Raw genomic sequence first — 27531 nt, forward strand, 5'->3', positions numbered from 1 at the left:
AATTTTTTGTTGGTTGCCAGATGGGAGAGGGGTTGGGGGAATGGGTGAAAGAGGAGAAGGTGAAGGGATTAAGAAGTACAAATTGGTTTTTAGACTGACAAACCTCAAAGAGAAGGAGGCGGGGTGGGGGGGGGAGGCGGGGAGGCGGGGGGGTGGGGTGGGGCGGGGGGGGGCGGGAAGAGATAAACCAAAGAACTTATATGCATATATGCATAACCAACAGACATAGACAATAGTGTGGGGAAGACAGGAGAGGGGCAGGAAGGAGCAGGGAGGAGGAAAAGGAGGAACACTCAGCAATAAAGGTAAGTTTTTTTAAAAAAATAGATTTCATAGGGTTTAATGTTAGCATTCTGCAAAGCTTATCATCAATCTAATAAAATGTTGATATTTTGATATGTGACTCTACTATGAAGGAATCTGTGATGTTTTGGGGATAAAATTTATATTGTACAACTATGAATAAAGCATTTTCCAAACACATTTGAAAAATAAAATTAGAAGAACATTTATTTTAGAAAACAAATTATATGACTAGCATATTATTTGTATTCAAAGATAAGTATGCTATAAGCGATCATAAATTATTCTTTAAAACAAGCAAGCCAAATCTTTATTTGAATATACTTTGTTAGAAATTACTCAGGCGAAGGCATAAAGAAAAAGAAATTTTACAAAAAGGTAATTACTTAATGAGCAACTTAACTATTTTGTATTAACATTCTAGAAATCAGTCTTGTCTCCATCTCAGACGGTCACCTCTCCACTGTCAAAAAGTAAGAAAATTAATTTTGAGGATCTCGAGGGTGGGCTGGAGCAGAGAGGCTGCAAAGGTGACAAGGATGAGAATTCTTGACTGAGATATGGTTGTCTCACCATTTTTCTTTTACCTTCCTGAGATCTGGAGACCTTGGCTCTTCCTCCGTGTCGCTGACGCTGCTTTCTGGTACTTCACTAATCTCTCCATTCACTCTTGTCATTACAGGACCGCCACAGTTCTCCAGCGCAGAGATGTTCGTGAGAGTCTCATCAGGATAAAGCCTTTTGGGCGCTACTTTTCTCAAGATACACTCCGTGGCCTTGCTATCTTTTGTTCCAGCCTTTGAATTCGAACATACCAGATCTGACCTGAGGTATTAATAGGGATTAAATGAATGAACTGTTTACTTTGAAATATATATTTTATATAACTAATAAAACAATATGGGATGACAATGCTAACACCAGGGAATATACTGAAATAATATGGAACTGTTTTCAAAGTTAACATTTACATGTATAATTATTAAGAAATTCTATCTACAGATTTGAATTTTTCAGTAAATAACCTAGTATGCATGAGACAATCTTGTGATATAACAGGGCCAAGTTAGAAAAAAAGTCAAATAAATTACTAGACATCTGCATAATGAAATTTATACAGTCTTAAAAATCATATTTCCAAGTCATAATCATTGATATTGGAACATGTTAACAATACAGTATTTGGGGGGGGAACAAGATACAAAACTAATCATGCTATATGATCTCAATCTTGTTTAAAAACACAAGTATATGCCTAATAAAGTCTGAGAGGAAACATGGTAAACCAGGTATTGACAGTGGCTATCTCTAGGTAGTGCACTGTGGGCAATGTCGTTTTCTTCTTTGTACTTTTCTGTATTTTCCAAATTTCCCATAGTAACTTTATGTTACTTTTACAGTTGAAGCACCCCCACTACCACCAAAGAGAGTTATTAAGAAACAAAAGAAAAACAATGGCTGTCCCTATGTCTGAGAAAGAGAATTCTAGGTATGAATAGACTTTCCTGTGAACCTTAATACTATATCACTCCTAAAAAGCAACTATTACAAATGGAAATGAGTTTTAGGTAAAAAAAAAAAAAAAAAAAAAGAGAGAGAGAGAGAGAGAGAGAGAGATTAATTAGAGAATCTTGTTAAATTCTGATCAGAAGAGAAAAAGCAAATATCTAGAGCGAGATTAATGATAGTTCTATGTTTCAGTTAGGTTTTACTATAGCTCTTTCTGATTCCGGCAAAATTTCTGACCTGATGTTTTACTCAATTGTTTCCTGAATGAACACTGAATTATTTCAGAATAAACTGCAATGGCTTTTTCCCAACCAAGAAAGATGTTAAAATATGGCCTTACCTTTTTTGTTTTTGTGAAAGACACAATGACTGGGGAGAAGATGCTCTACTTGGCTCATCAGCTAATGTAGCCAAAATAAAATTAGCTTCCAATAACATATCATCAATACTTAAAGCCATAGGTCTAAAAAGGCAAAGTCAGAGCAAAGATCACAATCATTTTCTGATGGATATGGAGAAAACATAAGAAAATGATACTTAATTCAGGAGTAAAAAGAAACAGTAAAAGTGGAAGTCCTTTTAGTCTTCTCACGAATTAACACAGTCCTAAGAGCTGATCATCAGATCTAATTTTATAAAACATCTATCCGACCCAGCTGGTGTGGTTCAGTGGTTGAGCACTGACCCATGACCAAGAGGTTGCTGGTTCGATTCCCAGTCCGAGGGCACATGCCCAGGTTGTGGGCCCAGTCCCCAGTGAGGGGCGTGCAGGAGGCGGCCAGTGGTTCTCTCATTGCTGTTTCCATCTATTTCCCTCTCCCTTCCTCTCTCTAAAAAAAAAAAAAAAAATCAATAAAGAAAAAATAAATAAAATTTTTTAAAGTTACCAATTAAAAAATATCGTGTTGCCCAGCCGGTGTGGCTCAGTGGATTGACCATCCTCCCATGGACTGAGAGGTCCCGATTCAATTCCCAGTCAGGACATGTGCCCGGCTTGCAAGCTTGATCCCCAGCAGGGGGCATGCAGAAGGTGGCTAATCCATGTTTCTCTCTCACATCGATGTTTCTCTCTCTCTCTCCCTTCCTCTCTCTCTAAAAAATATCAATAAAAACATATTAAAAAAAACAAAAACAAAACCATGTTATGGCATCTTTCAAAATTTTAGTTTGATAAGTGTTGCTAGTAAGGTTAAGGAATTCCTGAGGTGTGAATTAATTTCAAAGTGATTCAAATGTCTTTATTATTAATATATAATAAAAGAAAAAGAAATAAACTCAGAAAAATTCCCAAGGACCTACTTCCCAGGAAAATCAAAATGAATGGATATAGGAGCATGTATAGCTTCTGAAAATATCAGCATTCCCTGAAAAGAAAAGAAGAAAAAAAAAAGTGAAATCTTTCTTAAAAACTACTAGTGAAAATTTTAATTTGGTACAAATTTTTCTTTACCTTCAATTCTTTAAAGCAAAATGTTATTTCAGTGTCAACTCCAATTTGAAAGAAGTCAAATTCATCTGGACCCACAGACATCTCACTGTATACAGAACTGTTCAACTCTGTTCAAAATCATAGGAATATAAAGAATAAAATTAGTTCCAGAGGTATTTCTTAAATTTTACATTTTTGAATATAAAAATATAATCAAGTGGTAGGTTAAACATAGCCATACATTCTTTGACATTCCTTCATTGAGTGGTGGGGTCTATGTCTACATCCTCTCTCACAGAATCTGGGTGTTTTCCACTGCAAAATTAGCTTCAATAAATATCTTTGATATACACTCTCAGAGAGAAACGAGTGTGTACATACACACATGCAAGATTACTTTTAATAGCTTCATAGTGTGTCATTACTTTCATTCAACAAATCCCCTATTGTTAGATCTGAAGTACAGAAGCAGGTATTAAAAGTGCTCATCCCTGGCCCTGGCCAGTTTGGCTCAGCGGTTAGAGCATTGGCCTGCGGTCCGGAGAGACCCGGGTTCGGTTCCCGCTAAGGGCACGTACTTCGGTTGCAGTTTGTCCCCGGCCCTGGTTGGTCGTGTGGGTGGCAGCCACTCGATGTGTCCCTTCACATCGATGTTTCTCTCTCTCTCTCCCTCCCACTCTATCTGTACAAAAAATGGAAAAATATCCTCGGGTGAGGATAAAAAAAAAAAAACAAAAAAAAAAAAAAAAAAAGTGCTCATCCCTGGATAGTAGGATTTTAGGTGACTTTTTTTTTCAAGTGACTTTTTTATTAGTGCTTTTAAAAAATTATTTTCTTGCCTTGGCCAGTTTGGCTCAGCAGTTAGAGCATCAACCTGCGAACCAGAGAGTCCTGGGTTTGGTTCCCGCAAAGGGCAGGTACCTCGGTTGCAGTTTGTCCCCGGCCCCAGTTGGGGTCACGTGGGTGGCAACCAGTCGTTGTGTCTCTCTCACATCGATGTTTCTCTCTCTCTCCTCCACTCTTCCCCTCTCTCCCTCCTGCTGTGTCTGAAAAATAAAAAATAAAAATAAATAAATAAATAAAAATAAAAATTATTTTCTTGTCCTGGCCAGTGTGGCATAGTTGGTTGAGCATCATGTGCACCAACAGGGCTGCTGGTTGGATTCCCAGGCAGGGCACACGCCCAGGTTTTGGGCTCGATCCCCAGTAGTGGGTGTGCAGGAGGCAGCTGATCATAATAGTACCTACAGCACAGAGTTGTTACGAAGATCAAATCAATTTAGGAATGAAAACCAGACTTCCGGTCAGGATGGCAGGTAGGTAAACGCAGTATCGTGTCCTCCCACAACCACATCACAGTTACAACTAAACTACAGAACAACCATCACTCAAAACCGCCTGAAATCAAGCTGAATGGAAGTCCTACAACTATGGAATTAAAGCAGCAGCCACATCGAGACTGGTAGGAGGGCGGAGGGGACGGGCTGGTCCCACACCCACGTGTGGCGGATAAAGATCAGGAGGATACCTCGGCTGTGAAGGTTCTCCCTGAGGACTAAGGGATCCCTGTCCCACACCAGGCGCCCTGCTCAGGGTTCTAGTGCCAGGAAGAGAATCCCCATCACTTCTGGCTGGAAAACCAGCGGGAACTGAGGCTCAGGGAGGCTAACGCGGCTGGAATCCCAGGCAGCTCCTTAAAGGGCCCGCACACGGACTTATCGGACTCTCTCCCTCTAAGCTTGGAGGGGAGGCAGCTCGAGGGGCACCAGAGACATACAGGGAAGAACTGAGTTGTTTGGCACTGCAGCCAGGGCTGGAGAGGGGGCTTTCTCCGGGACAAAAGTGCTGTCAGAGGCCTTTGTTCCTTTGGTGGGCCCTTCCCTGGGGCTGCAGACAGCTGCCATATCTGGGACTCCAGCAACCTGGCTCACACTGGTAGCCCCGCCCTGTTGACTCCCTGAGGCCCCGCCCCATCCAACTTTCAGGCCCACCCAAGCTGCTACCAGTTGCTTAACCATAGGATTGGCCTGTTTTGGATCCCGCTTCAGGTTTTCCTAAATTCTTTCAAACAAGCAGCATCTGGTCTCAGCTAGCCCCATATCTCTCATTAAGTAATACACTGAAACAAACATGGGGAGGCAGCCAAAATGAGAAGACAAAGAAACAGGTCCCAAATGAAAGAACAGAACAAAACCCCAAGAAAAGAACTAAGCGAAATGGAGATAAGCAACCTAACAGATGCTGAGTTCAAAATACTGCTTATAAGGATGCTCAATGAACTTAGTGAGGGCCTCAAGAGCATAAAAAAGGACCAGTCGGAAATGATGGATGCACGGTCAGAAATGAAGGAGGCATTAACTGAAATAAAGAATAATTTACACAGATTCAATAGTAGAGTACGTAAATCCAAGAAGCAAACCATTGATTTAGAATATAAGGAAGCAAAAAACGCCCAATCAGAACAGCAAAAGAAAAAAGAATCCAAAAAAATGAGGATAGTGTAAGGAGCCTCTGGGACAACTTCAAGCGTGCCAATATTCGCATCTTGGGGGTGCCAGAAGGAGAAGAGAGAGAACAAGAAATTGAAAACCTGTTTGAAACAATAATGGCAGAAAACTTTCCTAACTTGGTGAAGGAAACAGACATACAAGTCCAGGAAGCACAGAGAGTCCCAAACGAGATGAACCCCAAGAGGCACACACCAAGACACATCTCATCAAAATGCAAAAGGTTCAAGACAAAGAGAGAATCTAAAAAGCAGCAAGAGAAAGGCAGCTAGTTACCTACAAGGGAGTTCCCATAAGGCTGTCCGCTGATTTCTCAAAAGAAATTTTGCAGGCCAGAAGGGAGTGGCAAGAAATATTCAGAGTGATGAAAAGCAAGAACCTACAACCAAGATTACTCTATCCTGCAAAGCTGTCATTTAGAATCAATGGTCATATCAAGAGTTTCCCAGACAAGAAAAAGTTAAAGGAGTTCATCACTACCAAACCGTTATTATATGAAATGAAGAAAAAGATAAAATATATGAACAAACAAAATGGCAATGAATACATATCTATCGACCATGGAATCTACAAACAAAATGAACAGGCAGAGCAGAAACATTCTCATAGATACAGGGAACATTTTGTTGGTTGCCAGATGGGAGGGGGGTTGGGGGAATGGGTGAAAAAGGTGAGGGGATTAAGAAGTACAAATTCATTGTTAAACTGACAAACCTCAAAGGGAAAGGGGTTGGGGGCGTGGGAAGAAATAAACCAAAGAACTTATATGCATAACCAATGGACACAGACAATAGTGTAGGAAAAGGTGGAAGGGGGGCGGGAGTGGGGAGGAGGGGGTCAATGGGGGAAAAATGAGGAACATCTGTAATACATTCAACAATAAAGATTAAAAAATAAAAAGAAAAGAAATGAAAATCATTTAGAACAGAACCTGGCACAAACTAAACACTACAAAAGTCATGTGACCCAACTAAATCCCTGGTTCTACCGCTGTTTCGTTTTAAAATAATACAGTTCCTCCCTTTGTATTCTTTCTTTCTTTTTTGTTAATCCTTACTTGAGCATATTTTTCCATTGATTTTTTTTTTTTTAGAGTGGGAGGGAAGGAGAGAGAGAGAGAAACATTGATGTGAGAGAGACACATCGATTGGTTGTTTCCCACAGGACCCCAACTGAGGCCAAGGATTGAACCTGCAACCCAGGCATGTGCCCTTGACCAGGAATTGAAACCATGATCCTTTGGTCTTCGGGCCTTCACGCTAACCACTGAACCAAACTGGCCAGTATAAGTATTCTTTTACTGCTATCACCAAAAAATTATCCAAGATTGAAGAGTCTCAATCAACTTGATACTAAAACTCCTGATGTAACCGTGCCTTCGTTTCTCAATCCATTTAGATAACTCTTGGAAGAGCTGACGTAAGAAGTATTCACATTTTCTGTCCTATATATTTACCATCTGGAATATCTTACATTTCCAATTCAAATATACATTTTCTTATGTAGTCAAAGATATCTCAACTGGATTGCTGGCCTCTTTATTTTTCTTTTTCTAAATACAAAGTATGATAAAGGATGAGAAATAGACTTTAAAATCTTAATTTTAAAAATATTCTTCTCAGTAACTGTTCTCCTAATTTTAAAACAACTGGAATTTCAAAGCCAAGTATTGTAATTACTAATTGTGTAAATTTCCTGAATCTCTTAAAAAATGTTAATGATCTTTCCACATCTTACTGGCTTTTTAGAGAAAAGTAAATATTATCCACTAATATTTACTGAATAGTTAGTAATCAAGAAAACCAGGAAGTGATATTACATTAAAGCACCATGACAGATATGCCCCTTACCCATCGATTCCTCATTAGAACTCTTAATGCAAACTTCCAGTGGAGTGACAGCAAGAGTGACTTCCTCTTGAGTAGACGTGAAAAGAACCATGGCCTCAGCAAGCACTCTGTGAAATGTAATTTAAAAATTACATTATTTGAAAACAAACAGAAAGAAACAGCTTTCTAATGGGTCTCAAATCTTTTTTTTTTTTTTTTTTATCCTCACCCGAGGATATTTTTCCATTTTTTTGTACAGATAGAGTGGGAGGGAGAGAGAGGAAGAAACATCGACGTGAAGGGACACATCGAGTGGCTGCCACCCGCACGACCAACCAGGGCCGGGGACAAACTGCAACCGAGGTACGTGCCCTTAGCGGGAACCGAACCCGGGTCTCTCCGGACCGCAGGCCAACGCTCTAGCCGCTGAGCCAAACTGGCCAGGGAGGGTCTCAACTCTTTAATCTAGAAGTAAATAGGTTAGTTGGCCTAGATTTATAAAAATTTACCCAAAAGACTTTATCTTCTTTCTTCCATAGTGAGCTGCTATATTTTAGTATATTTGAAAACTATAACTTCATTTAAAGGTCAAGAGAACAGTAAAATATTCTTAGTAAAACATGTGAAAGCTACAGGAGAAACCGAACACTAGAATAAAATGTCTTTCACCCAGCCAGTGTGGCTCAGTAGATAGAGCTTCATCCCATGGACTGAGAGGTCCTGGTTCAATTGCCAGTCAGGGCACATGCCTGGGTTATGGGCCGAATCCCCAGTGGGGGGCGTGCAGGAGGCAGCCGATTGATGTTCTCTCTCATCGATGTTTCTCTCTCTCTCTCCCTTTCTCTCTCTCTAAAAATCAATGAAGAAAGAAACAATTTTTTTAAAAAGATAGAAAAGGTATTAAATTTGTGAGTGGACAACATGAGCAGAAGACATGTTCTGACTCATGGTAACATAATGCACCAGAAAGCACTGAGCCTGTGCAAAGACCTGAGCAAGGGGGCCCCTGAAACGAGTGACCACATTTACATAACATTTATTACAGTATATTGTTACAATTGATCTATTTTATTATTAGTTATTGTTATTAATCTCTTACTGTGCCTAATTAAACTTTACCACAGGTCTGTATGCATAGGAAAAAGCATAGTCTATATGGGTTCGGTACTATCCACAGTTTCAGGCATCAACTCAGGGTGGGGGTACTATAGCAGGGTAATGGGTAAATTACCATTCAGTCATATCATACAATGAAAAATTATACAACTATTTAAAAGAATAAGATTGATTTAGGTGAACCGACATAGAAAAAAAAAGCAAGTTGCCAAATGATAATAATAGTGAGACCTTTTCTTTGAAAAAACTATGTATAATATATATTATTTAAAAAACTATGTATAATAGCCCTGACCGGTTTGGTTCAGCGGTTAGAGCGTCGGCCTGCGGTCCTGAGAGACCCGGGTTCGGTTCCCGCTAAGGGCGCGTACCTCGGTTGCAGTTTGTCCCCGGCCCTGGTCGGTTGTGCGGGTGGCAGCCACTCGATGTGTTCCTTTCACGTCGATTTTTCTCTCTCTCTCTCTCTGTTCCTCTCTCTCCCTCCCACTCTACCTGAACAAAAAATGGAAAAATGTCCTCGGGTGAGGATAAAAAAAAAAAATATATATATATGTATAATAAAGACTTGTCTAGTATGTGATATAAATCTGAAATGTGGCAGAAAGAGAAGATCACAATAATTACAGGGAGAGTTACAGAGAGATTAGCTATAAATTTAACAAAATAGCTATAAAAAGAGGAGCTAGAATGATATACACCAAATTATTAATAGATACTTACCCCTGCCAGTGGGTTATAGGGGGCAGGTAGAAGAAAGACTTTCATTTATTAATCTGAAATCTTCTATAAATTGTACATGTATTTCGAGAGCATGTATTTCTTTTGTAATTTAAAAACAAGGACAGCCCAGCTGGTGTAGCTCAGTGGATTGAGTGTTGTTCCATGGACTGGGAGGTCCTGGTTCCATTCCTGGTCAGGGCATGTGCCCGGGTTGCAGGTTCAATCCCCAGTAGGGGGCGTGCAGGAGAGTCAATTGATGCTTCTCTCTCACATTGTTTCACTCTCTCTCTCTCTCCCCCTTCCTCTCTCTCTAAAAAATCAACAAAAACATATTTTAAAAAATAAAGATAAAATATATTTGGGCTCACAAAGTAATTAATGTTTAATGTTACTGCTTAACTGAAAAATTGAGTACCTTTCAGTGACTCATTCTCTAGAGAAAAACATGGAAACACTTAAGGATAAAATCAGTTCATATAAAAAAATGTTGAAATTTCCTTATTCTGTGTATTTTAAGACTCAGTCAGAGAGCACCATTAAATGCAAACTATTATTAGATAATAGAGTTTTCTCTTGATTTCATTTGATGAAGAAAGCTACCAATGGACTATTTTAAGAACTTTCATGGCCACTAAATTTTTATTGCCCCCATTAGGCAGATTATGATCTACTACAGTGATTTTCAACCGGTGTGTCACCAGAACTTTTAGAACAGGCAATACTTGACCTGACTAGTCAGGGGCACTGACCTCTTTTCCTTTAGACTGTCAAATCTAAAAAATGACAACAGCCAACACAACAGTAACCATCTGGTGTGAATGAATCAAAATTATACCTTTTTTTGTCAAATCAGCAAAAAATGTATTTTTTGGTGTGCCACAGAATTTTAGTGATTAGTTTAGGTGAGCCATGAGAGGAAAAAGGTTGAAAATTGCTGATCTATTATTATCTTTAAAAAAAAAATTTTCTCTTTATTGATTTTAGAGCGAGGAAGGGAGAAGGAGAGAGAGGTGGAAACATCGATTGGCTGCTTCCTGCATGCCCCCCACTGGGGCGCTGATCTACTATTATCTTTATCAAGGTTTCCTCTTGATGCTGTAGTGATTTCTACACGTCCAGTGTAGCTTTAAAAAATGTAATCCATTTAAAAGCTCTAGGACATTAATTCTTCACTCTATAACCGTACTATATTCAGAAAAAGAAAAATAAACAACAGAGAACTCATTACCTTGGTTGAATCATTAATGTATTAGTACACATATTTTTTTCAAAAATAACTTGTAAAGGCTGACTTTCTTGAAAACACACATTATGAGTCCTTTTAATACCTTAAAAAGAATAAAGCAACCTGTTAATCTTAAGTGCAAAATTAACAGATTAAAAAGTCTTTAAGTTTCACAGTCAAATTAAAACAATACAAGTAAAGTTATATTTAATATGTAGCAGGTGCACATAGTGTGGAGAAGCACGATTCCTTAATGAGTGTGTTTACCGCCCCCTAGTGGTCACCAGGCAGCATGACAGATCCTCTGACCAAGCTATTGAAATACAGGTAATTTCTTAAATTGTGTGTAAAATAGTGACTGCCCACTACAGCTCAGATATCTGTGATTCTCTTTCAGCATCTGTCATCCAGGACTGATATTTCTGAATGGGACCTTTGGAATATAAAGCTGAACGTCTGTCCTGTGAATTCTTTTCTTCTGATAAAAGGAGGAAAGAAGTGTAGCAATAATGAATATGACCCTATGTGCCAGGAACTGTGGTATAAATTTTGGATACATTACCTCCGATCTACACAATACCCCTACGGGGTAGGTACTTAATCTCAGAAGAGGAAACAATAGCTCAGTGAGGCTAAATGACTTTTCTCTGTACCGCAGGCCGATGCTCCAACCGCTGAGCCAAACCGGCCTGGGCTAAATGACTTTTCAAGGCTACACTTTTTTAACAATCACAGCAGGTCCTGGAACGTTGTTTCATTCAGTCATTTCATTATAAAGTGGAAGCGATGACGTAGGAACTTAGATATCGTTTATATCAATTATTCTATGGTAAAATTGGTTTTGTTATACGTTGTTTCACCTATCAATGATGTTAAGTGGGGACTTACTGTATAGTTAGAATTTGAATCTAAGGGTTTTTTTGTTTGTTTGTTTTTTGGTACATGCCCTTAGCGGGAACCAAACACGGGACTCTCTGGTCCGCAGGCCAACGCTCCAACTGCTGAGCCAAACCAGCCAGGGCTGAGTTTGAATCCAAGTTTGAATATAGAGCCCATGCTACAAAATCCAGGTGAGCTATAACTTTCTACAGCATAATAATGTTGCAGTGTGAATCAAAAGGTCTCACTAGCTGGGCCAGTGTGGTTCAGTTGGTTGAGCATTGTCCCATGCACCAGGTGGTCGCCAGGGTTGCAGGCCTGTTTCCTAGTAGGGGGTGTGTAGGAGGCAGACAACTGATGTTTCTCTCTCATTGATGTTTCTATCTCTCTCTCCCTCTCCCTTTCTCTCTCTGAAATCAATTTAAAAAAAATATTTAAAAAGGTCTCACTAGAGACAATATTTCTCAACTTACAACATTTATTAACTTAAATATTTACTGAGCACTTACTACAAAAACATATTTGGACCAATATCACAAGTACAAGATTTTTTAAAGCATACAATTATTCTACCCCCTAACTTCAAATAAAATACTAGCAATCATAATAAATATATCTAGAACAGAGAATGTGCCAGATTTTTTTTTTATTATTTAAAAAATTTTTTTTTCTTTATTGATTTTAGAGAGAGGAAGGGAGAGGGAAAGATAGAAACATCGATGAGAGAGAACACTGACTGGCGGCCTCCTGCATGCCCCCCACTGGAGATTTGACCCACAACCTGGGCATGTGCCCTGACCGGGGATTGAACCTGCTACCTCTTGGTGCATAGGTCGATGCTCAACCACTGAGCCACACCAGCTGGGCTATTATTATTCTTGATTTTACAGAGAGAGGAAGGGGGAGAGGAGAGGGCAAGAGAGAAGCATCGATTTGTTGTTCCACTTATTTATACATTTATTGCATTTATTGGTTGATTCTTGTATGTGCCTTGACTGGGGATCCAGCCCACAACCTTGACATATTGGGACGACACTAACCAACTAAGCCACCTGGCCAGGGGCCAGGCAGTCTTTTTTTTTTTTTTATCCTCACCTGAGAACACTTTTGCATTTATCTTCAGATAGAGCAGGAGGGAGAAAAGGAGGAAGAGAGAGAGAGAAACATCGATGTGAGAGAGAGACACACATCGAATGGTTGCCACCTGCACATCCCCAACCGGGGCCAGGGACAAACTGCAACCGAGGTCATGCCCTTAGTGGGAACTGAAGCCAGAACTCTCTGGTCCGTGGGCCGACACTCTAACCGCTGAGCCAAATTGGCCAGGGCCCAGGCATTCTTTTAAACAGCTGAGAACTACAACTTCTTAAAACTCAATGAATCTTCACAAAAACCCTAGAAGGCTGGTACTAACACTATCCCCAATTTACATTTTGGGAAACTGAGACAAAGAAATATAAAATAATTTGCCCAAGGTCTCAGCAAGGAAAGGGCAGAGAAGGATTCCACCCTAGACCTTATGGCCTCCAGAGCTCATGCTGTTAATCACCAAGCTATACATATTTAGGCATGTAAAAGTCCTATGAGTACAACATTTGAATATTGACCAAGTGAGGCTGAGAGGCAGAAAATCTGTTTTACAGCTTGGTGTGGCAGAGACAATGAATGAAGGTTTTGGCTCCTACTATTGTGGGGCAGGTCTCAAATCCAGGCTCTGTGGACTTACTGGTTCTGTGACCTTGGGCCAGTTGCCATGCTTCTCTCAGCCCCAGTTATAACACTGTCTGCCTAGAGGGAATTATTCTTTACTGTTTTTACCAAAGAACACTCAAACCAAGGCGCTCTTACAGAATATCAAGCAGCCAATTAATTTGAGAACAACCCATTGTTTAAATTAAAAATGGGTTTGATGCTCGCTTCAGCAGCACATATACTAAAATTAGAACGATACAGAGAAGATTAGCATAGCCCCTGTGCAAGGATGACACACAAATTCGTGAAAAAGTTCCATATTTTTAGGGTGTGGAGAAAAGGGACCCTAGTACACTGCTGGTGGGAATGCAGACTGGTGCAGCCACTATGGAAAACACTATGGTGTTACCTCAAAAAATTAAAAATTGAACTTCCATTTGACCCAGTGATCCCACTTCTAAGAATATACCCTAAGAAGCCTGAAACACCAATCAGAAAGAATATATGTACCCCCATGTTCATAGCAGCACTATTTACAATAGCTAAGATCTGGAAACAGCCCAAGTGTCCATCCTCAGACGAGTGGATAAAAAAGCTGTGGTACATATACACAATGGAGTACTATGCAGTTGTAAGAAAGAAAAATCTCTTATCCTTTCAGATGACATGGAGGGACCTGGAAAGTATTTTCCTAAGCAAAACAAGCCAAGCAGAGAAAGACAAATATCACATGATCTCACTTATTTCTGGAATATAATGAACTAAACAAACTGATGAACAAAATAGACCCAGAGTCATAGAAGTAGGGTACAGACTGACAATCCTTGGAAGAGGGGGAGGGGGAGAGGGAAGGGATAAACCACAGAACTTATATGCATGTATGTATAACCGATGAATGAAGGCTTTGGATATAGACAACAAAGCTAGGGACGGGGTGGGGACGGGGTGGGGACGGGATGGGGAGGAGGGTGTCACTGGGGGGAAGAAGGAGAAACATCTGTAACAAAAATAAATTAATTAAAAAAATGGGTTTATATGCAGGCAAAGCTTGTGTCACTGACAAGCAAAAAAAGGAAGTAATACCAATCGTTTCACAATACTTACACAGAGACAAGTAAGAGATATTTTTCAGGTACTTACAACTGTCCTACCACAAAACTACATAAATTCTAGGCAATAATGCAATAGGAACTCTTGACATGCCATATGAATATTCTAAATATGAAAAATATTTTAAAAAACACACAATACATTAAAGTAGTTTTAATTATACCTACCATGTCTGCAGAAGAATTGAATGACTACTTTGCACTTATCAGATCTGGTTAATATTTTGCACATCTCTACATTTCTTTCGAGGGAATTCAGACATCTAAAGATGGGCAGAAGTGACTGTAATACAAATAGATTATAGAACAGCATATACTCAAAATGGTCGTTTAATTAGTTTAAAAACTAAAAAAAAGATGTATATTCATAAATGAATAGATTTGTCCTGTGTGCCATTTAAACCAAGTATTTAAGTACAGAACAGATGTTATGTCCTACATACAGAATATTTCCACAATATAAGAGAAAACCAGGGCCACTTATATTTACCTTCATTCCCAATTTGCAATTTAAATTTGATTTTGTGTCATTATCATTCATTTCCCCTGAGGATGACCATTGATAATGATGGAAAAACACAGAAGAGAAGAGAACACATCCATATGCTGACCGACAAGAATTCACAGACCTTAAAGCAAGCTGAAAAAATAAAATAATAGCTATTTAAAAATAAATCGAATTTCTTTAAATGATTAATTTTAAAAATTCTATTTTTTTTTAATTTAGCAATTAAATTGTGTTCAAATAAGTCTATCAATAAAGCTACATTATCATATGAATTATAATGTATATTATATGGACTGCATTTATACAGTGTATACTGAATTTGCATATGCATATACATATGTGTACATATCTATATGGAATACATATAGATATTAAATCTAAAATCTTACATGTTGAGATTGTAAAACTGCAAATGCCTACAGGGGCCTTAACTTTAATGCACAAAGTGGCAAAAGGCGATATAAAAGGGAGTAAAAAGAGATCGTAGCAGAATGGTGATCTCTGGTCTTGTCTAAGGGGAGAAAACGGTAGTCAGCATCAGCCAACTATTTCCACTTGAGAATACAGGCCCCAAACTGTCAGATCTTCAGAGTTTTCAAGAGAAGCAGGAAATTCAGATTTTTATGTGGACTCTCCCAATTTTTACTGTCAGAAAGGATTTCAATATTTTAAAAACCACAGTGCAATCCCCACAAAACAATCCTGCAAGCCATATCTAGCCTCTTGACCACCAATTTGTGACTTCTGATTTAAATCAACTGTGTTTATCTGCATGATTTTTTTTCTTTATTTATTTTTAGAGAGAAAAGTAGGGAGAGAGATAGAAACATCGATTGGCTGCTTTCCTGCATGTCCCCCACTGGGGGTTTGGCCCACCACCTGGGCATGTGCCCTGACCGGGAATTGAACCGGTGACCTCTTGGTGCATGGGTTAACACTCAACCACTGAGCCACACCGTCTGTGTGATTTTAAAGTTTACTATGTTTCATTTTTATTTTTTGCCTTACCCGAGGATATTTTTCCATTGATTTTTTTTTAGAGAGTGGAAGGGAGGGAGGGAGGGGGTGGGGGGAGAGAGAGAGAGAAAAGAAAAAAACATCAATATGAGAGAGACATCAGTTGTTTGCCTCAGGCTGCCCGACTGCTGGGGGTTGGGACCTGCAACCTAGGTACATATCCTTGATGGGAAATTGAACCCGAGATCCCTAGGTTCGAAGGTCGCCACTTTACTGTGTCACACGGGCCAAGGTTAAAGTTTACTATGCTTCAAATCAGCAATTCTCAAACAGTGTGCCACAAGAATTTTTAAAACATGCAATACCTGCCTATTTATTCAGGGGCACTGACCTTTTTTCTCTTAGATCGTCAAGTAAAAATATGACAACTGCCAATGCAATAGCTGTCTAACGTGAATGAATAAAAATTATACCTATTTTTTTTTGTCAGATCAGCAAAAAATATATTTTTTGGTGCGCTGCGAAATTTTAGTTATCAGTTTATGTATGCCACGAGACGAAAAGGTTGAAAATTGCTGCTCTAAATATATTAAGATATGTACCATAAAGATGAACAGTGAAAAGGAATAATTACAATTTCTGGATTTCCTAGTTAACATACAATCTGGACTGGAATGTTAAACTTCTTTTGTCCTTGTTGTCCCATGGACTGAGAGGTCCCAGTTCGATTCGGGGTTAGGGCACATGCCCAGGGTGCAGGCTCGCTCTCTGGAGGGGGGCGTGCAGGAGGCAGCTGATTGATGTTTCTTTCTCACATCAATGTTTCTCTCTCTCTCTCCCTTCCTCTCTCTCTAATAAAGTCAATAAAAACATATTTAAAGTCCAGCTGGTGTGGCTCAGTGGTTGAACACTGACCCATGCACCAAGAGGTCGCCAGTTCCACTTGGGGTCAGGGCACATGCCCAGGGTGCAGGCTCGATCTCTGGCGGGGGGCGTGCAGGAGGCGCCGATTGATGTTTCTTTCTCACATCATTGTTTCTCTCTCTCTCTCCCTTCCTCTCTCTCCCTAATAAAGTCAATAAAAACATATTTAAAGTCCAGCTAGTGTGGCTCAGTGGTTGAGCATTGACCCATGCACCAAGAGGTCGCTAGTTCGATTCACGGTCAGGGCACATGCCCAGGGTGCAGGCTCACTCTCTGGCGGGGGGCGTGCAGGAGGCGGCCGATTGATGTTTCTTTCTCACATCATTGTTTCTCTCCCTTCCTCTCTCTCTAATAAAGTCAATAAAAACATATTTAAAGTCCAGCCGGTGTGGCTCAGTGGTTGAGCATTGACCCCTGCACCAAGAGGTCGCCAGTTCGACTCGGGGTCAGGGCGCATGCCCAGGTTGCGGGCCCATCCCCAGTGGGGGGCCTGCAGGAGGCGGCCCGTCGATGTTCTCTCTCATCGATGTTTCTCTCTCTCTCCCTTCCTCTCTCTCAAATCAATAAAGAAAAAAAAAATTAAAAAAATAAAAGCACCACTCATTTGAAAAAACAAAGAAAGACTTTTGTCGCAGGAGATGATCCGGGAGTTCACTTTCGTACTTACACCTTTTTCAGAGGGGTCGAGCCACAACTCGTCACTGATTCGTGATAGAGCCTGGATTGCTTTCCCAAATACTACCGAGAAAAAGAAAATGCTGCTGAAACTCTTTCCCTCGAACAATGAAAACAAAGCCTAGGACTGCTTCAGCATTCACAACTCATAAAAAGTGTTCATGGACTGATACTACACATTGCTTTACGAAATACAGTGTAATACCCTGGGCAAAATGCCCCGAGGCCTCCAGGCAAAGGGATGGCCCTGGCCGGTTCGGCTCAGCGGTTGGAGCGACGGCCTGCAGACCAGAGAGTCCCGGGTTCGGTCCCCGCTAGGGACAAGTACCCAAAACAATAAAAAAGACAAAGGGGATGAAGTAAGACGATGGCGGAACGCCCCGTGGACCTCAAGCTTTCCCTTTTTCTCCGCAGGAAGGGAAGAACAGCAGCTCCACCTTTAACCTGACCGCCGCTCATCCCGCACTTCAGCATGACTAAAGGCCCTGACTAGCCGCGAGGCAAGGCGCGCCTCCACTCGACGTCCCAGGTTCCCGGATGCTGCCCGCGCCGCCTTTAGAAGCTTCGAGATCCCACCCCTCCCCTCCACTGCCACTCTATCGCCGGAAGCAGCTTCGCTTTACGCCGGGGAAGGGCCTGTGTGGGCCACCGTAGAGCGATCTCCTGTGGACTTTCTATTTCATTGGTTGTGGGCGAGGTGGGCGGGTCTCCGAGAAGTCTGAGGAAGAGGGCGGCGGCGGTTGTGGTGACTGAGCGGAGCCCAGTGACAGGATGGTGAGGATGGCAGCTGCGGCCACCGAGGCCTGGCTGTCGGCTGGGGTGCTGCGTCGTAGGGAGCTGCTGGGAGTCGCTGGGCGAGGGTTGGGGCGATCCGGGAAGGCTGGGTGGGCGCGGCCCAGGCCGGGCCTGGAAGGCCCAGGGGGAGGGCAAGGGAGGTGAGGGAGCGGCCACTTCGAGTGCAGCCGGTTCTGGCCTTGCGACCGCGCCCCGGGGGCCGAGGACGTCCGAGGGGGAAGGGGGCCCTCTCATCTGCTAGTCCTGTCACGAGACCCACACGCCCGAGCCGGGAAAGGCCTTGGGGCCTGTGCTTGGACCGTCCCCGAGGAAAGGGCAGGGCTCCCCTCGGTCTGCAGCCGTTTCCCTGTTCCTTCCCCGCGGAAAGCACCTCCCGCTGGCTGGGGTGTCCGGGTTACCACCCCCGGTTGGTGAAAGCCGGCCTCCCGGGTGCAAAGCGGGAAGTAGCGAGCGGAGTCCCTTAGCCGGCGTGGTTTGCCATCTGGGGAGAGGGGGCGAGGACGGTCCCTGCAGCACCGTGCAGCGGCCATCGCCCGCCTCTGGGCTCTGGGAATAGCCGGGCTGCGCGACCTTGCGGGGCAGCGTTCCTCCGGGTCTGGAAACTCCTCGAAGGTGCCGAGGAAATTTTGAGAACGTGCCACGTTTCTCTGGGCGAAGGGCCACTGTCGGTGCTCAATGAGGTCGTTCGGGGAGCTTTACTTTAATTTAGTCTTCATCAGACTGCCCCAGCCTGCCGCCGGGCTGGCCCGCCACCCTCTCCCGCCCATCGGTCTGCTACCCTAAGACCTTAGGGCCGAAGCGCTCCGAGCTGCTGCTGGCGAGGAGGCCTCCTGGCTATGTATCAGCTTCCATAGGTGCCCCTGACCCCCTGACAAGTTAGCAGCAGTTTCGAAAGGAGCTCTGATCATCTCGATGTTTGTGTTGATGAGGTTCAACCCTAAAGGAACTTTGCTTTCTGGTGGGGAGCCGTGGCACGGTTAAGATGATCACGGTTCCCTGACAAACGGAGCTTTCCAGGTGGCCCATAGACGCGACCAAGGTTCGCGGTATATGCCTCTCTGTGTAGCGTCCAGAGCTTTCATCTCGCTCACCCTTGGTGGTCTGCTTCTGAACAGGCTCCAGTTTAGAGCAATTCATTTTACAGTGATTTTTGAGACAGTGATTCCTGGGAGAAGACAACATTTCTTGACATGTTTCTTAAGTTTTTTTGTTTGTTTGTTTTTTTGAGAGGTGAACACTTTTTGAGGGCAGTTGTCCTGGCGCATCACTTTCCATGTGAAATAGAAAGAACCGGGTAAAATTTAGTACTAGCTCGTTCTTTTACGATTAAACGCATTTTGTTTGGCAAAGGAGACTAGAAACATTGAACACGTAGTAGTATGCAAGAGTCTACAGGCAGCAAATTCGGGTGTGGAGAGGGTCCATTTTTATCTGGAGATGCTTTTGTTTTCAGCATCTTTAGTTGGTGACTTATCGCTTGATAATGTATTCATAGTGCTGTGTTAGATCGTCTGACCAAAGTGCAACATAATTTTACAACTGGAATTTTTTAACATACAGGATTAAAATCAATATACTCAAGGAATAATTAGATCAAAGAATCTAGAAAATGTTAGCTTTTATTAAAACTATGGTGAATTTTCCAAATTGTCTTATAAAATTCGAAACAAGCAGGAAATGAAAGGGATGAGAGTCAATGTGGAGAATAAGATTAGGAAAAGAAAAAATTGACAAGGCAAAATTTTTTTCAAGTATGTGTGCATGTGTGTATGTGTCACGTTTAAAAGATAGCAAATGGTTCCTTTGGTATTTTGAGCAAAGCTGATTTTTAACATTTTCTTTCATAACACTCAGAAATCATTAACAATTATTTGCATATTCATTTGATATGAATTTTTTCTTTTTTTCTTTTTTTTTGGTTTATTTCTTTTTGTTGCTTTCTTTTAACATTGGTCATGTTTCACCCTTTTTTTTCATTCCCCCTGTCTGCAATCAACTTCTTCATTCCACTAAGGCTGGGCACAGAGTAAGTTTCTTCTCTTAGCTCCTCCTAATAATGGTTGGATGTCTGATTACTGGGGTTTTCACCCTTCTACAGTCTATCAAATAGGAAATAACCAAATTCCTTTGCTTTGATTGGGTTGGTTCTTTATTTGAATCTAACAAGACTGATATTTCCAGGATCTCTTGCTATCTTAAAAGACTATATAATCTGTGTCTAACCTGAACTGTCAAAGTATGGAATTTGGGCAAGGACACTCCTCAAAGTATAATATTTGTTATATGACCCTGTTTCCCTTATTACTTTGTCACCTGCAGGAAACCAGAGCCCTAGTTAGGATCCTTATTAATTTGAAATAATTTCTGTGTGGTCATTCATATAGTTATATCTTTAGAATGCTGATAGCCTGGGTACATGGGCATAATCCACAGTACATTATGGAATTTAGGTTATCAGTCATTATAAAGTATCATGTCTTACTATTGTTCTTTCTAGTTCATTCAGATTGAACAGCTCATTCATTATTAGCCCCAAACATTTTCAGCCTGTTATAGACAGATACCCTTTTATGAGTTTAAAGTTATTCTTTTTTTGTTTTTAATAAAGAAATCTACTTTTTACCTTTTTCTCAAATGCCAGCTTCCCACATTAAATATGTACTTCAATCCATATCTCTAAATTTCCCGCTCTAAAGATGAAGGTATCTCCAGGTACTTTTGTATTGATTACAAATGAAGGTTGAAAACTTATGATGGTTTTTAGTTTTACAGATGTTTTATCCATCTGTACTGAAACAATATAAGTCATTGAACAAATACCAGCTGAATCTACTCTGTATATAAAGAAGAAACTTATGCCTTGGCCGGTTTGGCTCAGCGGTGAGAGTGTCGGCCTGTGGATCAGAGAGACCCAAGTTCGGTTCCCGCTCGGGGCATGTACCTCTGTTGCAGTTTGTCCCCGACCCCACTTGGGGTCATGTGGGTGGCAGCCAGTCAATGTGTCTCTCTCACATCGATGTTTCTCTCTCTTCCTCCCTCCCTCTCTCCTGCTCTATCTGAAGATAAATGAAAAAATGTCCTCAGGTGAGGATTAAAAAAAGAAAAAGAAACTTATTTTTAAATTTTTTTTTTTAATCCTCACCAGAGGATATTTTCCTGTTTATCATCAGATAGAGTGGGAGGGAGAAAGAGGGAAGGAGAGAAAGAGAGAAACATCGATGTGAGACAGATACATCAACTGGTTGCCTCCCACACGACCCAACAAAGGCCAGGGACGAACTGCAACCAAGGTATGTGCACTTGACTGGAATCAAACCTGCGACTCATTGGTCTGCGGGGCGGACACTCTAACCACTGGTCCAGACCGGCCAGGGCTTAACAACTTCTTTTAAAGTGCGCTAATTTTATGCAGTTACTCTATGTCCTGATAAGTTCCTGTCCTTTGTAATCATTTGGATACTTGTTGCATAATAATTTTAATTTAATTTTAATAATTTCAATTTCACACATTCTGTTTTTGATTAATTTCAATTTACCAAGTCAGTAGTGACAAAACTATTTTCTGTTTTATCTTATTTTAGATATTTAATGTTTTCTTTGATAATAAGGAGTAATCTTGCCTTTTTAAAAAGCAGTTAAAAGGCATGTACATTTATGGATGGGACGCATGTGTGGGAAAACATGCTGTCATAGAATGAAAGTGCTTATACTAATCAACATGAAGAAATTGATTGTTGTCCTTTGCAGGGCAGATATTATTTTTAAGTGACCTTTTTTGGGGACAATATTCTGTTAAATGACTGAATTAAATGATGTTTATGTGTAAAATCTTTAAAATGAAAATTTTACAGGATTTTTATTTTTTTATATTTAAGTGCACATTTTTTGTCATCTGAGACTCTAATCCACTTCTTACTAAATCTATCACTTACTTAGCTGTTTTTTTTTTAATGTTCTAATGCACATGAAAGATTGTAAAAATGTCGTTTTAAATTTGGAAACTAAATTGAGGGTGTAGACAATTAATATATGACTGAGGATTTTTAGTAATGAAAGAGAAGATAAAGATAATATTTCAAAAGTACACGTTTGCTCTACTGAAACTTTTTAAAATGTAGGCTATTTTTATTCCTCTGTAATATGTAGCTAATAGTTTTAAGTAGCAAACATTGTAAATTTTGGCTATTATTTCTCCAAATAGTTGTCAGTCTAGTAAACATAAATTGTAGAATTAATTTTGTTCTCTGTCATTACTGAGGATGTGTTTAGAGAGAGGAAGGGGGAGAGAGAGAGAGAAACACCAGTCAGTTGCTTCCCATATGTGCCTCGACTGGGGATAGAGCCCAAAACCCAGGTATGTGCCTTGACTGGGAAATGAACCCAACACATTTTGATGTATGGGACGACACTCCAACCTACTGAGCCACCTAGCCAGGGCTCTATCATTACATTTTTAACAATTCTCTTTATTAATGTTCCTGGAATCAGTGCATGATATTTTACATTATAACTGCAGAAGTATGAATTACCATATCAGTCTTCAAAAATTCCAAATTCCATGGGCCCAGTAGTGTATTTTTCATTTTTCAGTTTTGTTATTCAGTAATTTATAGGTCCCTAAATGAATCACTTTAGAAAGCTTCATTTTATTCTTGGTAAATAGAACGATCTGTATTGTGTGGCATATCTGCTTGTGATTAAATTTTTTTTTTTTTGGTACGTGCCCCTAGCGGGAATCGAACCTAAGACTCTCTGGTCCGCAGGCCGACGCTCCAACCGCTGAGCCAAACCGGCCAGGGCATTGTGATTAAATTTTAAAAATATTTATTTAAAGCAGAGCACGTTACCATATGTGTGATGTGTGTTTGTTTAAATGGTCATGATAAGGAACTGTATGAATAACTTCTGCTCTTTTGTGTTCTAGAATCTCTGATTAGTTTAATTTAAAAGGGGAGTTATTAGAGGAAAGTATTTATTTTGACATCATGTTTAACATTACACCTTGTCTCACCTTGACACTTTAAAGTTGGTGTTGGTATTAGGAGACCTGCACATCCCACACCGGTGCAACAGTTTGCCAGCTAAGTTCAAAAAACTGCTGGTACCGGGAAAGATTCAGCATATTCTCTGCACTGGAAATCTTTGCACCAAAGAGAGTTATGACTATCTCAAGACTCTGGCCGGTGATGTTCACATTGTGAGAGGAGACTTCGATGAGGTGATGTATTTCTCCTTCCCAGTTATTTCCTTTTATTGATTCTCACATAAAAAGTTTTATCCTTTAGACCAGTTTCTCAATTGTTAAGGTCTTTTTTCCCCCAAATATAAAATTACTACACATACCCCTTCCTGTTTGAAAATCACTGATTTTATTTTATTTTTTTATTAATTTTGTTACAGATGTTTCTCCTTTTTCCCTCCAGACACCCTCCTCCCTATCCCCCCCTCCCCCCCAAATCACTGATTTTAGCTTTTTTTTTTTTTTTTTATCCTCACTCGAGGACATTTTTCCATTTTTTGTTCAGATAGAGCGGGAGGGAGAGACAGGAAGAGAGAGAGAGAGAAACATCGATGTGAAGGGACACATCGAGTGGCTGCCACCCGCATGACCAACCAGGGCCGGGGACAAACTGCAACCGAGGTACGTGCCCTTAGCAGGAACCGAACCCGGGTCTCTAAGTACCGCAGGCCAATGCTCCAACCGCTGCGCCAAACCGGCCAGGGCGTCTCTGATTTTAGATTGCTCAATAAACAAATATTTGTTCTAACTAAATTGATACGGAATAAAAGTGGTTTTGTCACTATTTTTTTGTAGTACTGTCATTTAACTTACAAAGTTTTTATTATGAACTTACCACCACCACTTCTACCACTGTGCTCCAAGGATCGTATTATTGTCCTATACTCCAACTTCCTGATTCCACCCTTCCTCCCTCCAAAGTTTGTTCTACAACCTGAGGATACTTTTTCTGTTGATTTTTAGAGAGAGTGCTTGAAGGGAAGTGGGGAGAGGGGAGAGAGAAACATCCACATGAGAGACACACATCAGTTGGTTGCCTCCCGCACTTGCCTTGACCGGGAATCGAACATTTGACCCTTTGGTTCATGGGTCATGCACCAATGCTCTTAACCATTGAGCACACCAGCCAGGGCGAGAGTGATCCTTTTTAAGTGAGGATCACATCACTAATTGAAAGCCTACCATGGCTTAACTATAAAGGAGCACGAGGAAGGTTTGAGGAGATCATAAAACTGTTCTATATCTTGGTTGTGGTGGTGCTTACATGACCACATTTGTCAAAACCCCTTGAATTGTACACTAAAAGGGACAGTTTTACTGTATGTAAATTATACTTCAATAAACCTGACGTTTTAAAAGAAAAAAATAAGTTCTGGGGTTCCAACTTAGCCCATTAATTAACGATAAGATTTTAGGCAAATACATCCTCTTTCTGGCCTTAGTTTTCACTTATGCAAATAGATTGGAATAGATGATTTTTAAGACCCCTGCCTATACTAGCATTGTATGATTTAAAATGATAAATCTGATTCTAGTATGAAAGTTTTATTTTGTATTTCTGGGAATATAAGCTTTTTCATAAATTATTTAACTTCATTGGTGCTTTTTAATGGGGCTCCTTTATACCAAACTGAATGACCATAGTGTTCTCTTCTTTTTTTTAAAGTGGAATTTAAAAATAGTTTGGGTAAATTAGAGGGGGCATAGAGGTGAAACACGTGGAGATGAGAAGGAAAGGGGCAAACTTCTAGTTAATAATTAGAATATAGGTTTGATTTGTTAAAAACATTAGGAGTTCTGTTTGTGTTATGGTAAAGATAGTTTCATAGCAAGAATTCAAATTTTTTGCTACAAATTCACAGACCCTGGAGCCATGCTACCGTGGTTTGGATCTTGGCTCAACCACTTACTAACCTATGATTTTTTTTCTTTATTCATTTTTAGAGAGAGAGAGAGAGGAAGGGAGAGTGAGAGGGAGATAGAAACATCAATGAGAGAGAATATCGATTGGCCGCCTCCTGCATGCCCCCTTTGGGGATCAGACCTACAACCAGGGCATGTGCCCTGACCAGGAATCGAACCAGCAACCTCTTGGTGCATGGGTCAACGCTCAACCACTGAGCCACACCAATTGGGCTAACCTGTGATGTTTTTTGTTTTTTATTTTCACTTGAGGACATTTTTGCATTTATCTTCAATAGAGTGGGAGGGAAAGAGGGAAGAAGAGAGAGAGAGAAAAACATTGATGTGAGAGAGACACATTGACCGGTTGCCACCTACACGGCCCGCAACTGAGGTACGTGTCCTTAGCAGGAACCGAACCCGGGACTCTCTGGTCTGCAGGCCGACACTCTTTAAACGCTGAGCCAAACCGGCCAGGGCTAACCTGTGATTTTTAACAGGTTATTTTAACCTCTCTATGCCTCAGTATTATTCATCCATAAAATGGAGGTCAGAATAGAATCTTTCTCTTAGGATTTTAAGTGTTAGGTAGGTTGATATTTATAAAGCCCTTAGAATAGTGCCTGGTTCATACTAAGTACTATGTGTTTTAACTATAATTATTTTAAGCCATCTAATATAACTATTAAAGCCTGGGGTATAATTTAAACACACCCTAGCTTACAGGTCATATGCCTAGGATTCTTAGAAGAAACACACATTTGGAGGAATTGTTATTTTCTACAACATGCCCAAAAGAATCCATATCTATAAAAATAAACACAATAAGAGATTGCATGAGAAATTCCAGTTATGTTTTGAGCATAGCTGCAGCCTTAGAGACTGAGAAGAAATAAAAATTTAATAAATGTGTTTGTTGTGGAGCAAAACACCCACATGAGATAGAATATTTAAAAGCAGGTTGTTTTTGTAAACATTGTATGTCTATTTCTTATTTTAGAATCTGAATTATCCAGAACAGAAAGTTGTGACTGTTGGGCAATTCAAAATTGGTTTGATCCATGGACATCAAGTCATTCCATGGGGAGATATGGCCAGCTTAGCCCTGTTGCAGAGGCAGTTTGATGTGGACATTCTTATCTCAGGACACACACACAAATTTGAAGCATTTGAGCATGAAAATAAATTCTACATTAACCCAGGTTCTGCCACTGGAGCGTATAATGCCTTGGAAACGTGAGTAGTATGTAATTTGGGAATTTGGGGGTTTTATGAATTTAGTAATTGCATGTGTGACATTTCATAAAAGAGATGCAACCATTAAATAATTATTGCCCTTCTGGCCATCTTCTTTTGGTGATTATTCTTTTTATATATAACAACCAGATATCTCCTTGAATCCAAATTGTCATCTTAAATTGAAATTTATAGTGCTGTGGCTTTTTAGTATAAAACACTGACATTACTTATATTTTCTTCCAGAAACATTATTCCTTCATTTGTGTTGATGGATATCCAGGCTTCTACAGTTGTCACTTATGTGTATCAGCTAATTGGAGATGACGTGAAAGTAGAACGAATCGAATACAAAAAATCTTAAAGCCAGGCCTGTCTTGGTTTTTCTGTTGTTTTGTTTTGTTTTGTTCTGTTTTTTTTGTTTTGTTTTGTTTTTTAATTCCCCTGTTCAAGTAATTAAACATTTAAGAGCCACAACATTGTATCACTTTTATAATATTTTTCAGTAAAATACATCATCTTCTGTTAATACAATGTCTAAGCTTCTTGTAAACTATAAGAATTTATTTAGTTTAAATATATGATTTCTATGAAAAAATGTCCACCACACAGTAAATGGTCACGTTAAGAAAAACTTATCCTTGTAAATATCTTCAAAGTTGATATTTAGAACTTTATTATAAAAGTAGTGCATGAGGAAAAAGAATCTGGACTTTCTTGTATACATTTTTCTCTTCTCCAGTAATAAAGTTGCCTTTCATTTATACTTTCTTGATAAACTCTGTTTTAATTTTTAAAAACCAAAATGAGACCTAATGAAACTGTGGACAAGGATTAAAGAGATGAGATGGATGAGATGACCTTCAGAGCTCTCTCATTTCTTAGAACATCCTGGGTCATACTGTTGGATTCAGATTCCATTTTCTAAATAGTATGCCACATGGACATGTTAAATCAGCAGTCTTCAAACCGGTGCTTTAAATTGCCCTATTCCTATTTTTCAAGTTTTAACAAAAAAAATTTTTACAATAATATTTTATATGCTTATATTGATTTTTTTAGAGAGAGAGAGAAAAACATTGATGTGAGAGAGAAACATCAATCAGCTGCCTCTTGCATGCTCCCTACCGGGGATCAAGCCCACAACTTGGGCATGTGCCCTGACCAGGAATCAAACTGGAACCTCTCAAGTCCAT

At 40.2% G+C, this 27531-nt stretch overlaps 2 protein-coding genes and 1 non-coding gene across 5 annotated transcripts; 2 read left to right on the top strand and 1 right to left on the bottom strand.

Moving 5' to 3' along the window:
• Positions 1–651: 651 nt before the first annotated feature.
• Positions 652–17487, bottom strand: RAD9B (RAD9 checkpoint clamp component B). Of its 2 annotated transcripts, none has more exons than XM_036276884.1 (9): positions 17375–17487; positions 14809–14958; positions 14487–14601; positions 10642–10741; positions 7599–7705; positions 3263–3369; positions 3112–3176; positions 2153–2275; positions 652–1128 (listed from the first exon to the last, which is right to left on the bottom strand). In XM_036276884.1, exons 2-9 carry the CDS (start codon positions 14857–14859, stop codon positions 873–875), a joined length of 924 nt encoding a protein of 307 aa, XP_036132777.1. In that variant the 5' UTR covers positions 14860–14958; positions 17375–17487; the 3' UTR covers positions 652–872. The 2 variants fall into 2 exon arrangements, with proteins under 2 accessions (XP_036132777.1, XP_036132776.1); XM_036276883.1 differs by having other exon boundaries at positions 14487–14581; positions 17377–17447.
• LOC118640446 lies at positions 13427–13534 on the top strand. Its single transcript, XR_004961369.1, has one exon. It is a non-coding gene; the product is annotated as a U6 spliceosomal RNA (small nuclear RNA).
• A 576-nt stretch (positions 17488–18063) lies between the features above and the next one.
• On the top strand, positions 18064–26702 carry VPS29 (VPS29 retromer complex component). 2 transcript variants are annotated; one of them, XM_036277158.1, is made up of 5 exons: positions 18064–18156; positions 20192–20203; positions 23204–23395; positions 26100–26335; positions 26582–26702. In XM_036277158.1, exons 1-5 carry the CDS (start codon positions 18154–18156, stop codon positions 26697–26699), a joined length of 561 nt encoding a protein of 186 aa, XP_036133051.1. In that variant the 5' UTR covers positions 18064–18153; the 3' UTR covers positions 26700–26702. The 2 variants fall into 2 exon arrangements, with proteins under 2 accessions (XP_036133051.1, XP_036133052.1); XM_036277159.1 differs by lacking the exon at positions 20192–20203 and having other exon boundaries at positions 18095–18156.
• Positions 26703–27531: the final 829 nt, after the last annotated feature.

Source organism: Molossus molossus, unplaced genomic scaffold (genome assembly GCF_014108415.1).
Source record: "Molossus molossus isolate mMolMol1 unplaced genomic scaffold, mMolMol1.p scaffold_m16_p_22, whole genome shotgun sequence".
NCBI classification, from domain to species: domain Eukaryota; kingdom Metazoa; phylum Chordata; class Mammalia; order Chiroptera; family Molossidae; genus Molossus; species Molossus molossus.